General features: G+C 28.0%; 2 protein-coding genes across 2 annotated transcripts in view; one reads left to right on the top strand and one right to left on the bottom strand.

Moving 5' to 3' along the window:
• LOC132931886 (casein kinase I-like) overlaps window positions 1-14531 on the bottom strand; it is a 76935-nt gene extending 62404 nt beyond the window's left edge. Inside the window, exon 1 of the mRNA XM_060997957.1 lies at window positions 14408-14531. The gene's annotated coding sequence lies outside the window, so the exon portion shown is untranslated. The remainder of the gene's footprint in view (window positions 1-14407) is intronic.
• LOC132918539 (uncharacterized) lies at window positions 6832-7374 on the top strand. Its single transcript, XM_060979804.1, has 3 exons — window positions 6832-7060; window positions 7139-7302; window positions 7346-7374. Exons 1-3 carry the CDS (start codon window positions 6927-6929, stop codon window positions 7372-7374), a joined length of 327 nt encoding a protein of 108 aa, XP_060835787.1. The 5' UTR covers window positions 6832-6926.
• Window positions 14532-14877: the final 346 nt, after the last annotated feature.

Raw genomic sequence — 14877 nt, 5'->3', positions numbered from 1 at the left:
AGGATGCTTGGTGAATCACCCCGTAATACAGGGCCTGTATATAATATATGCACTTAAGTTTAACGATAATGGTAATTATTTCGAGACGCGATTTTATTCAGAAAGGGTTGATGGCGGTGGTTTTTATAAGAGGTTTTGGCTTTTGTTTCTTGTCCACCACTTTCCCTAATACACCATCAATCCCAAACCTCGATAACCCGAAATTACAATACACATTAATATTTTCTGTTGGTATAATATAATATTATTACCGCGTCGCCGACCAAAACAATAAGTCACTATAATAATATATAATATATTCTCGCCAGCATCTCTCGCGAGATCGCACGGGTTCAAAGTCGTAATTAAACGGGTCTGCGGGGGTATGAGAAAGGGCGCACTGCACCGCGATGCGTAATATTATTATTATTGCCATTATTAATTGTTATCGTTTATTTTTTCCTCGTTTCCGAGTGCTTTGTATTACGAAACAGCGCGTCGCTGTTGCCCGTAGTAACCGTCGCCACCGTTCTTTGGCACACACCACGCGGTATACCAAATTATATACCTACACGGCGGCGGGGTGCACACACCCACAGATATATCTATATCTATATCTATATATATGCACTTACACAGCGGGTATATAATAAGGTAGTATTGTGTGCAGCGAAGAGCGGCTGAGATCGTTCTTTTGTCCGTCCGACGAAAAGTTACGCCGCCACGAAGGTCGGGGTTGGAGGCTATAGTGTATAATGCACTTACCAATATATAATTATATAAAGGCGTTCTCCTTTTGTGTGCGTAGAAAAGAATCGGAAAATAAGTATGAAATATACATAATAAGGACACGTCGCGCGCACGCATACGCGAGCGGTAGGTATATGTATATAATATAATATCAGGTATATATTTAATGTAATATATTATATATATTATATACACGCAACTCATCTATCTATATATAATATATTTATATATATATATATAATACACACGTATATATATTATATATATATAGATTATGTTTAATTTATATATTGACTATATTGTATACGTCCACTAGGTTACGTACGAGTTTTCGTTTTTCTTCCTATACACTTTTTACACATTATTATAATATATTATAATAACAATAAAATTATAATAACGGCTGTCGCGTGCATGCGTCCTGCGTATTGTTATTACAATAAGGATTATGCGTGTGAGTATATTATTCTACAGCGGCGCGACTAATCGGCGATTCCTAGGATCAGAGTTAGTAGTCGCTCTCGTGCCGTACATACGGAGGGTCCTTCTGTGTGCGGCGGGGACAGAGTACACGTTTTTTGAAAAAAAAAAAATAAAAAATGAGAGATAAGAAAAAAACGAATTGTGCGGTAAATAGTTTTTCACTCGATGGACTGATTTATAGACACGCCCGTGGTGACGTTTAATCGCGAGCGCTTAGAAGGAAAATCGAATTAAAAAAATAAAAATGATTGCGTCAAACATTTGCGAAACAACAATAATAATACATACGAGTATATAGTTTTATACTTTAATAATATATCAATACATGCGTCCGTGTAAATCACAAATAGATAGATATATAAACGTTACAAACACGACCGGTTACCCGTAGGATAAAAATTGAAAAACTCAAACCTTAAATTATACGAAATGACATATGATTATAATATGTATATGCTTGTTGTGTGTAATATGTAGACACGCGGTAATTCGTCGTAGTGTGCATATACGTAATGATAATAAAACACACGCGCACGCATAACAGTAAGAGCGAATAGGTACGTATAATATTATGGTGTACATTTATACGTATAAATAAGTCGTTAAATGAATATCGTGCCGTACCTTGATGTACACACTCATTCAACTATCAATCATTGAAAAGTCAATTCCGATTACCTACGTGTGTACTTGTACGTAATCGATATTGAACGAGAGTAAACGAGATATTATAATATATATATAAATAATAATAATAATAAAAAAAAAAATTGTCATTTTAAGTACGTAAATCTCAAGTATTATAATATATTATCATGATACCTATTGAATATGATGTGAATATTTCAATGAAATACTCGATAATAAACGTACAGCTAGTGATCTGAATGACTATATTTTTTTAATTTAAATTAATATTCTTAGAATATTTAAAAAAATGGTCGCTAATCATTTATGACAGTTTGTTAAACGTATTCGTTTGGACATACATTATATAGGTATATGTTATATACCAATATCGTTTCTTGACGTCATTATTATTCATTACATTTCTTTTGGTCTACACACTCTTACAGATAAGTGATACTATCGGAGGACCACGATGATGATGTTATAATATTTGAGTATTTGAGTTCTGGTATATGCTAAAACTTAACTCACTTTTTCGATTACGAAGGACGTAGCTATATATTAATGTGAATAATATGATGGTACATACTTGTTTAATATAATAATGTTGTGACTTTTTCTAATGAAATTTAAAAAATACGGTTTACCACGTATTCGTCTATTATTGTTTATATTTTATAGTTTGCGTATTCGTGTTTTTCTTTTCAATTTCAAACAACATGTTTTTTTAAATTATATAAATGATTTTACAATATTAAACATTTCATATGAATATACATTTAACTGTTTTAATTAATTACTTTATAATAATTTTTATATAATGTCGTGAATCCATCTTCATAGCTTTTATTATTATCCTTCAGTAATTTTGTTTCCATCGTATTTATCGGTCTTTGTATCACATATTGATGACTTGATGGTCTTGATGTCAGTACTTTCAACTTTGTGTCTAAATAGTAAATACATTATTAAATATCAAAATATCGTATTAAAAAGATACAACAAAATATGAGTAATTCATCATTGTCAATGACCAATGTCATGTACCTATTATTCATTGAGCAGAGTATAATATTATAATAGTATTTTTAGCTTGATTCCGATTATCAATTTATCATCGTTATTGTTAATTTATATTTATACCTTTGAAATGAAACAAATTTGGCTGTATAATATTATTATTATTATTTTTTTTATCTCGATATTACAGTCAATTATATTCTTACTATGTTATAATTTTTCCTACTCATTAATTTAATTCCATATTAAGAAGGTATTATGTTAAACTTTTTAAATAATTGAAACTACTCGTTTTTAATTTTACAGATAATAATTGTAAGCAAATTAAAATAAAAAAAATGAATATGTTGTTAGTTTGTTACACAAGATATTATGTATGTTTTAAATTTTAAATTAGTTCCTAAATTATATTCAGTATAATAAGGAATATTTTTTAATTTTTTTTTTATTATACTTATCCTTATTCTTCCTTTAAATAACAATAAGCATTGGAAATTATGTATTTTGGTTTTTTTTTTTTTTAAGTGTATTATACTTTTTAATAATAAGAAAATAATAATGCATATAATAGCTATACCCAAGTTGATTTTTTTATTTGCATGCATGCTATATTATAATATATTATATGTTGGTACATTGTTTCTATATTTTCTCGTTCCTTTTACATAAATATAATTTAGACACTTATACAATAATTGAATGACTTAATATGGTTATATCTTATATATATATATATATATATTATAGTATGGTTAATTGTTATCATGATGCATAAAAGCCACAATTCGTTTTTTAAAAGTATATTATGTATAATTATGTGTGTATGTGTCTATGACTTACATATATATTATTATGCGTAACAATTATGTTCTTCAGTTTATGTGCTTGCTTTGTATATAAAAAGTAAACAAGAACAAACGGAAATACAATGACGTGTGTAGAGTAGCTACCTAAATTTAAATTTAAAGGTTCAAAATAAATAATGGAACAAGATTTCTCTTTCTCATTTTTTCTCTTTTATAAAAATTTAAGTCATTAAAATATATGTCTATATATTTGTAATAATAACAATAATATTTTTAATAATAAATTGTAATTAAAATAAACAGTAACATACAAGATACGGTAAAATATTTCTTTCAAACAATTATTATAATATATATAAAATATATAATTGTATTATTATATATATAAGTGTATAAATATTTTAACTGTATTTTAATATTGAACCAGAGTAACTTAACATAAACTAATACGATTATGATAATCTAGGTTGTAAAAATACATTAAAGGTATTTTTTTTCGTAATTCTTCGATACCAACGAAAGACAGAAAGATCAATTAATATCAATCTATTAAAGATTCAGATGTTTTTCATACATATGAAAAACTAATATATTTCCAGTGCTATTTCCCACCCCACATAGGCCACATTTTGATACGAAATTAATTTTGAGTAACTTAGTAATATAAAATTAAAACTATTTTATAACAATTTCACACATATTTATTAGCTGAACTTAAAACTGTGTACTGAAAAAAATTGCAAAAAGTAGTAAGCAGAAAAAAATCATAATATAGATATTTATCTATATTGTATGATTATAATAAACAGATACGACTGAGAACAATAAAAATTACGCTAACGCTTTTCTCCGATAAAGTTGGGTACCAAATTTCATCCGTCGTTGCCTATATTATAATGCATCTGTTACCAAGAAACTTTTTAAATTCTTAATCAAAATTCAAAACTTTTCTCGGAATGCAATAGAATTTAAGACTCTGCGATTGTACGATTTAAAAATAAATATCATCTTTAGGTTATATAGTTTATCCTCTTAATACATACACATACGTACACTCATTCATACATACATACATACATACATACATACATACATACATACATACATACATACATACAAACATACATATATATTATATTATATACAATACATATTACATATACAAATATACAACACACAGTTGATTTTTTTATTAAAAGCTAATGACCAAAGCCGCTGGAGCTTATTGTTCGATAATAATAATAATAAAAAAATATTATTTATGCATATATTAACTTATTGTTATTAAAACTTTAAAATGTTCATAACTCACTTTAAAATTATAATATCAATAAAATCATATGTCATTGTCTAGATAATATTCCTACCTTTAAATATAATAATAGGTAAATTTACTCTAATATTAAATCTAACATCACAAAATGTATTCTGCTGAACGAAAATTTATTATGGTGTACGTTAGTAAGACAGAGACAACACTTGCGGGTATGGCGTCCTCTTAACAACGTATACAATGATTTATTCAATGTCTAAAATAGTTATCATATTATAATACAGTACGCTAAAACCTGAGTAGCACTGTTTTTGAGGGTAGCATTGTATATTGAAGTCTGATGATCACGGAAGTAGCGGACTAGCGGAGAATGAGTTGAGCAATCAGATTAATTATTATATTAATATGAAATTATGTGTGACTTGTCTATAAGGTAGATTATTATACAAATAGTAAGTCAGATGAAAATGTTCAATAAGAATGACTATGAGCATGACAAAATATTTATTATATATTTTGTCATAATAATATCGAGTATCAAACTCGACAAGTCTGCGATTCAAACTCTATTGATATATAATTATATAAATAACGTAAATAATATATATATACGCTCGTGGTCCACGTTCCTGTATTCTGCTAACCAGCTAATCTAAGCAATAAATTCATCGAGCGTGACATAAACAACGAGTCAGTAATCTATGTAGGTACCTATCGTTACAACTTACAATATATTTTTATGAGTAGTGTAGCAAAAATATGACAGATATGTGAATGTGTAGTTCGTGCTCCTAAACAGTCTAAACACGACACCTGCACTATCTGCCTACTTAAAAAAAGTGTCTTGTCTCTTGTATCCTGACAAACTTCAACGGGATACATTTTGTCCCGTTTAATCCTATTATTATCTCATAATGGATTCTCCGTATTATGTCTGAAAAATCAAATAGAAACCAGTTATAAATTAATATAATAGTTTTTTGTGGAACGACTGAACGAGCGTCGATCGACGGTCTTTTAATTTTCAATTCCCCTCCATTGAAAAATCTTAAGTACGCCACTGATGTATATATGTATAATATAAACTGAGTAAACTTACATAGGTACCTACATAAATTAAATAGAAAAAAAAATTTAAAAAAATTGAAATAGAATTGCAGGTAGGTATTCAATTTAGCTACATTATATTATGTTAATAAAACAATATCATTATATTATATTACGGCAAACTGTATTGAAAATAGTTACAGCTCATTCATAAAACGGACTAATTAGTATTATTTAGCATAGATGAATGATTTTTAATGACATCCTTTGATGTCTCGTAAGGGAAAATCAGAAAGTCAGGAAAAAATGTTTCCAACCACAGTGATGTGGTTATTTCTTGAGATGAAAAACAGAAGTGGTGAATATATTATACTGAATATAATTATTATCATTAAATTGAAACATATTCTAGATGTAATAAAATAAAAATTTTAAGTTTTTCTTTGATTTTGGTTAATTTATTGTATTTTAAAATATTTGGTCTTTGAAGAGTATTTTACTCTTCATAGTAAATTAAATACTTTTGTTACAGAACAAGAAATTAATACAGTATATCAAGCACGTACAAAAAAAAAAATTATAATAATCAGTATTGCATTTATTTTTTTACTTGCACATGACATTCTGAAATTTTAATAGGTGGATAAATCCACATAACCTTTATATGTGCCTAATCTGTGGTGCCAAGTGAATTGTATTTTTTCATTAATTTAAAATTTAGTTGGCTTAATTAATTAAAACATATTAAAATATTGTTATTAACTCCTAAATTATTATAATATAATTATGTTATACATATTCTAAGCTACTAAAAATTTGTAGTTTTTGTTTCAATTTAAGAAATTGGGTTAGAAATATAAAAAATAACTATTTGTTTTTATAAAGGAAAAAGAAATTGTCGAGAATGGAGTCAATATGAAACAAAGATTCTTTTAGATATGTTTAGACGAAATGCTACTCAAGTAGGACCGATGAAAAAATTTAAAAGTAAACGAGTAATGTTCAAATGTATAGCACAAACAATATCTACTAAATTAAACATCACCAGAAGTGCTCATCAATGTGAAAATAGGTATATTTTATTATTTTCTTTATTTTTTTAACAGTAAAGTTGTTTTGTGTTATGTAAGACGAACTGGATTGGTTTTAGATATAAAACGGTAGTAAATCAACGAAAAGTTGGATGTTCAATATTACAAAAGTCTGTATCAAATGTCGAAAAGAAATTAAATGAAGAAGAAAGATCTCAAAATGATGTATCAGCTTCAGTGTCAGCAAATCATGATTATAATGGACAAAACTCTGGAACTAATGGTTACATACTACATTCGAGAATTATATCTTTTGTTTTTACAAGTCATGATTGTCAACTTTCAAGAAATATAAATCTTTTGACTGTAAATGTTTATAAAAATCATTAAGTTAATTATTGATTTTAGGTCAATGCACTATGAAATCTTTGAATAAATGGGGTGTTGATGATACTAAGCTTCTAATAGAATTGTACAGAAAGAACATTTCCAAAGTTGGACTGGAAAGAACATTCAGGACTAAATTAAAAATGTTTGAGTATATATAGCAGATACCATTAATAATATACTAAATATCACAAGAACTGCTGAGCAATGTCTAAATAGGTATATCTTATGCAATTTTTATCATTTAAGTTAAAAATAATAGTGCTTTAAATTAACTTAAATTAAAATATATGTTCAAGATATAAAACCATATTTAGAAGAAAAAAATGTAAACAGAATAGATTAAACAATGATATCCACTATCCAATAATACTTTGTAAATAAACGATTATAAACATTTTTTTTTTCCAAAAAATAGTATAATACACGTAAAATCTTAAATAATTTTTTGTAAGAAGCTTCATAGATTTTATGTATTGTATATTTTTATCAGTGTTTTAAATTTGTCAAAAACCCAAAATTTTAAATCTTTGACAATTTCGAATTTGTTTTTTTACAGGTCTTTGAGATGAAATAGTATCCCCGGTCGGTGAGATACCGCCTTGTAATAAATAAGAACGCTTTGCTGTTTTCAGTACCTAAAGGTTGGTTTTATTTCTAAGTAAATATTAAATATTATACAATCATATTCACGGTTCAAAACATTGAACTGCATACAATTGAACGATAAAATCTTGAATACAAAATTATCTCAATATCTTGAACACAAAAATTGTTTTCGTCAAAACTTTGGACGTCAAAATCTTAAACAAAAAACATCAAAACCTTGAACGTCATAAAGATTGTTTCTGTCTAACTACATTAAAACTTTTACCTCAATTTGTTTTTTCATACTGTTCTAGACGATACTTTAGGGCAGCGGTTCTCAACCTTTTTATAGTCACGTACCACCTGACCATTTTTTTGCTCATTAATAATGTATACGTTTATGTTATATGTATAGAATTTTATACTATTCCAATTTTTTTTTTTATATAAAGGTAGATTTTCTTCGCGTACCACATGTTGAGAACCGCAGCTTTAGGGTATTTAGTATTTACTATTTATAGACCAAGAACAGCGAGAACAGTTTTATATTGCAAAACACTTCCCTCGTACTTAGGTACCATCTACCAAGTGGTTCAAGGTGGTTAGAGGTACCCATCTATGTATGTATTTCAATTTTTTGAATGAATAATTAATCGGTGAATAAACGATAAGGGGCCGGGTGGCAGTATTGTGAGGCGAATGTAAGTTCCTACACGAGACCTAGCAGGTAAAATGTAAAAATATATATGTTAGTTCTTACATGATAGAATAAGGTACATACGTATGTAAGTTCCTACACAGAAAAAATAGGTACATACGTATATAAGTTCCTACACAGTAAAAAATAGGTGCATGAGTAAGTTCCTATTACACGGTAAAAAAAGGTATGTAACGTATGTAAGTTCCTATACTGCGTATATTATTATATGTAATTTATAAGTTATCAATCTAATATCAGTTATATTCTTATAGTTATATTAGTTATATTCAGTTACTCCACACTATTATACTCTTCTAAATGATGTTATTTTCACATCATCAGTTTGATAACTTATAGTTATAATATAATTATATAAAAAATAATATATATATATATATATAAATTTTCTTAGTATTAAAATGCTAAATATTATTTTTTATTTTTTTAGGACAGTATTATCAGTTTGATAACTTATAATATTATATAAAATATAGTATATTTTTTTTACATACGTACCTGTCTTACGCCGTATAGGCGTACCAACGTACGTACCTTTTTTCGTATAGAAACTTATACATCACATAATATGTAGAAATTAACGTATGTAATTCTTTAACTGTTACTCTCGTGTACTGTGTAGGAACTTACGATTACCCGTATTGTGATTAACAGTCCCCACTTGTTCCTTGTTTTTGGCGAAAAAAAAATAGGTATCAATAAGTGGCTGTCGATATTTAGTTGGCTAAATTTAGAATAGCCGCTATTCTATACACGAACCGGGTTATTATTGGATCGATATAAATAACATTTTCTTTTACTGGTCCTAGAAACTTATGACCTGCGTTCATAATCGAACACGACTTAAGAGGACACCATACCCGCATGTATTGTCTCTGTCTTACTAGCGTACATCATAACACATTTTCGTTCAGCAGAATACATTTTGTGATGTTAGCTTTAATATTAGAGTAAATTTACCTATTATTAAATTTAAAGGTAAGAATATTATCTAGACAATGACATATGCTTAGTGTAGGCTGTGCTGTTCTTCCCCCGCTGAAACCAATTGAACGATATAATATGATAATGTAATGCACAATATTATATTAAATGGACCGAATGGATGTCTGTCCATATTAATATAATATATGTGTGTACAGAGAGGTACGAAGCGTTTTCCCGTAAAAATAACATAGGACACCGGAAAAACAAAATGGACCATTCTGTATAATAATATAATAATACAACGGTGCAGCTGCCAGCTGTTACGCGTTCCAATATTGACCGGATAATAAACTTCGAGGGATTTTTTTCGTGTGAATAGTCTTCTCTCCTTGTATTATTGTATACAACAGGAAAATCTAACAAATTACCACGACTTCGTAGACAGTCCTCGGGATGTGTTTTGTGTAAGTGCTCTCAAAGATATTAAATGAACGAAGTCGATAGTGTTGTATGTGAATAGCATAATATAATTTCGCTGTAATACACACACACACACACACACACACACACACACATATATATATATATATATATATATACAGTTATATTATTTGAGTTTATAATCAAAATTAATTGATAGAAAGAGAATGTATACTGACAAAGTTATTACATGGAAAAATAATTGTTTCTCTATCACGATATTTGCAAAGACATTATTATTGAATTTCGTTAAAAAAATATAAAAATAAGTACATAATATATTATACCTATGAAGGTTAATATATAATATTATAGTGTATATGGATATATTATGAAATAGTTATACTTTGTAAGTCAATCGTATCGAAACAACTATGCAGAATTTTAGAAAAATAAACGAACACTATTGTCTCTAGAATAACGATTGAAGTTGAACATTCAAATATTTGTAGTCAGACTAATTATTTTGAAACTGTCTGTACTATAGCTAAGTTTTTTGATTAAGATCCTGGTAAAGAAAATCAGTAAAACTAGGTGATACATAAACGAATAAACAGCTCCGGTAAGTTAAAAAGTGAGGAACTGACTGTTGAGTACTGACAAAAAATTGCTTTAGGATCGATAAGAGCAGACCACAGTATAATAAGTTGATTAACCTATCGTAACCATTAAGTTTAAATTAAATGTTAATATTATCGGTTGGTGGATGTATTTACCGAGAAATTCAGATTTCAGAGGCGAGAAAAACTAAAATTACGTATAGGTATATCTGCACATATGCCACTGGCTACACTATTTTATTAGATCTAAAACACTCGAGATATGAGTAGGTGCTAGGTTAATTGGTCGGGGATCGATTCGTAATCGACAAACAGTCGTGTTATTGCCAATTTAGTTAGATGCGATATATATATATATCCGATCCAATGCACTGCAATATTATACGTGGGCGATGGAAGTGCGTGGTAGTACCTGAGGGAGCTGTATATGCGTCATATAATAATAATAATAATAATAATGTATAAGATTCCCGGTCATTTCCCATTCTATTTTACTTGTCTACAAAATTTTCACCTCTAGATTTCGGTGGAAAATTAAAAATTGGATATCGAATTTATATCAAAGCCACCAAGAATTCGATACGTATTATTACGTAAAATAGAAATTATAGGTATATAATAAACTATACGAAATGGTTAATATATATTATGTATAGAAAACGGACTTTTAGTGAAGCCATTTATATAAAGTTGTATATTAATATCATACGTACACATTCATGTATTAATTGCTGTATATTTTGTTTCAGGCTATGTATATCAAGAATTTGTATCGTCTTAAAGTTACATTTTAGTAATTTTGCCCAGGTCTGAAAAAAATAAATACTATTTGAATATTTTATGTGGTTACAAACCTATCATTATATCAATACATAATAATGTATAAGGGTTAACGAGAATTTAAAACATAGCATTTGTAACTCTTTAATACTCGTGATAATATTTAAAAAATTTAAAATTGTTTGTTCCGGTAAAACTATATATTATATTACACATTGCATTATATTTACTATTACTATGTTTGTATAATTCAAAGAAAATTTAATTCAAAGTTCATAAATAGCAAGTTCAATACGTTAATATATTAATGGTTGTTTTCAAACAATACGATATTGGTTTAAAATAAATGCTATATTAATAAAATAAACGAATATACCTAATGTAATAAAATAAAATAAATAGGACTACCTACTTTTAGAAAATACTTATAAGAGATAATATTCTAATAAATAACTATGTATGTAAAAAATGCATAAAGTAATAAGCTATAATTTATATTTATATACCTAACTCATTCTAGGATTAAGAAAATAATGGTACAAGAGACAATTAATAGAACTACTTTTTATTGAAAATGTAATTCAAATAGAATTTATTTTATGTATCTGTATAATATTTACTTAATATTATAATTTAATTTTTATAGCGCAAATTTTAGTGTTTAACATTGAGACTGGAGTGCATTTTTGATACTTGAATATTGTATTAAGAATTGTTTAAAATACTTTATTATGCACCCATCATCCAACTAAGCCACTCCAACCACCGAATTTATTAACATCTGATTGTTCCTTTTTATTTTAAGTTTTTATTTAAAATGAATAGAATATATTTCATTGTTCTAACCACGAAACTAAATATTATCCTGTAAATAATTTTTGGTTGTTGTTAGCAAAAACATCAAATTAAGTTCCCGTATATTCGTATACACATTTATTAAAATACCATTGTCTTGTATTTAAAAGTAAACAATGCCTGTACAAAATAGCGGTTAAACATAAAACTTACAGTTACACAACATCCCTTAAATTTATATATAAACGAACAGAATAATAATATTGCAATGGAACACCATAAATTTAAAAATAATAATGTTATACAAGTTAATAGGTATAATTACTTGAATTATTTGTATTCGATACCAAATTTTATTGTTCATGAGCATAATATATTTACTATTAAGGTATATGATGTTTGCACAATATATTTAGGTCTCAGTGTACGAATATTTAATCCTATATCTGCTATAATGATATGTAGTTTATAATATTATTATGATTGTTTGTTGCATTAAAATAAAATTAAAAACAGATTTTCAACGTAAACCATTATTGAAGTAGATATATATACATATTATACGACTTGTATAATAAAAAAAAATATTCGACTCACAGCAGATTATAACATAAAGACGAAGAAAACCAGTGTCACAAAATTACATTATAATAATAATAATACATAACAAAACGGCGAGCATGCAAGACTTGCATCCCACTTAGAGTAATAATATATAAGTAGTATCCGATTTGCGAATTTTAACGTGACAACGCCATTCGTACGCGATAAAATTGTCGCCGTGTTGTATCGTTTTGCTTGGTTCCACAACAAAATATCCCGCGTAAATAATAATTTAGAATGTTAAACTTTATTATAAAAGTTGCGATTAGAAGTAATAATCGAACCTTATCTAAAGTGAATGCGTGTTATTTTTGATAATGGTATAATGTGTCGTTGTATATCATTACCTACAACACGTGTGTCGTGAGCTAACAGTTTTAAATTAAATTATTTAATTAACCCTTTTTATAATAATTTTATATACCTATATAATAATTTTACAATATTACAATAATTTCAATATCTTTTTAAACATTTTTTTAAATTAATGACTGTGTTTTATAAATGTTAATAATAATTGTATTGTAATAATATCTATGTAACATTTAATAATTTATACTAATTTTTGACGAAAAAAAATTATTTATAATATAATATTACAATATAATTTTAAAATGTTTTTAAACATTTTTCAATTAATTTCTTGTATGTATAACATGTTAATAATAATTTTAATGTATTAAAATCTATACATAACTTTTATAAAAAGATTAAAATTTTGAATTAATATTTACGCGAGATATTTTATCGGGGATATTTTGACCTGTCACCGTTTTGTATAGATAATAATACATATACACTTTAATCATAATCGTATTAAAACATCAAAAGATCACGGGACGTTATGTTTTATGAAACCGTGATCTGAGTATCTGACCTACACAACACAATATACTAAGTCTAAGTGGCTCATAATAATCTATAATAATGCAATATATACTATTATCTTATGAGCAAATTTTAACCGTATTTTATTTGCAAAATATATGACTCATTCATATAATAATATGTACTTGTACCATGACAATGAACCGTATACGCGCGTGTAGCGTTTAAATTCCTGACGAAGTGACGAAAATAACACTTGATGCGAAAATAGTACTGAGAAAGTAGTTGTGTGCTCGTGAGTTTGGAGATGCGAAAACACCCGAACGCTTTGGACTACTGTTGAATTTAATTTTATTCGTTTCGCCCAAAACACACAAAAGTGGTGCATACTCTGAAATTAAGTTCTGTATTTTACAGCGTATTACACACGACGACGAGGTGTAAAGTTTAAATACATAACATTGTTATTGCGTATATATATAGTGTGTATTTAGTTTCCCTCGGCGGAGGTGGCGGTGGCGACACAATTTAATTTTAAATGCACATTATATAGTGTTCGCGTTTAACAATATCATAATATCGTATAATTATTGAAAAAAAAAATGAACAGTAATAATAATAATAACGACACGCCGCGTTTCGGTCTTCACGTTTCGTGACGATTATCATCGCGCGACAAGAGTTCCCTCGTAATAATATTATATAATAATTGGTATACTCACATGTACACCATCATGTATACGCCGCTGGTCCCGAGTATAAACGCGGCGGGGCACATCCTCCGCGCACAACTTATTCGTGTAACACCACGTGAGAGTGATTTTATTGCTCCGGGGATCTTTTAATTTATTATTATATAATGTTGTATGTATTTTTTTTTATTTTTTAATCCGTATAGATATCGCCGCGTGTCAAATTAAGCATTTAGCATCGGAGATTATCATGGGGAACGGAGGCCCCCTATAATATTATAGTATTTGTGTGTGCGTGTGAGTGCCATGTGTGCACCTCGATCGATTCAACGAGCGTAGCGAAATTCCGTCTATTGCCGCAGTCGTGTTGTTACACCCATCACCCTCGAGAGATCGGAGATGACGTTGCCTTTCAAACGGTTCATTATTATTATTACGCGGGACGGTTTGAGTACACGTTATACACCATACGTCTATAATAATTGTGTTATAAAAACACT

The sequence above is a fragment of the Rhopalosiphum padi genome, chromosome 1 (assembly GCF_020882245.1).
Source record: "Rhopalosiphum padi isolate XX-2018 chromosome 1, ASM2088224v1, whole genome shotgun sequence".
Classification (NCBI taxonomy): Eukaryota; Metazoa; Arthropoda; class Insecta; order Hemiptera; family Aphididae; genus Rhopalosiphum; species Rhopalosiphum padi.
This window is presented reverse-complemented; position numbering and strand designations above follow the sequence as displayed.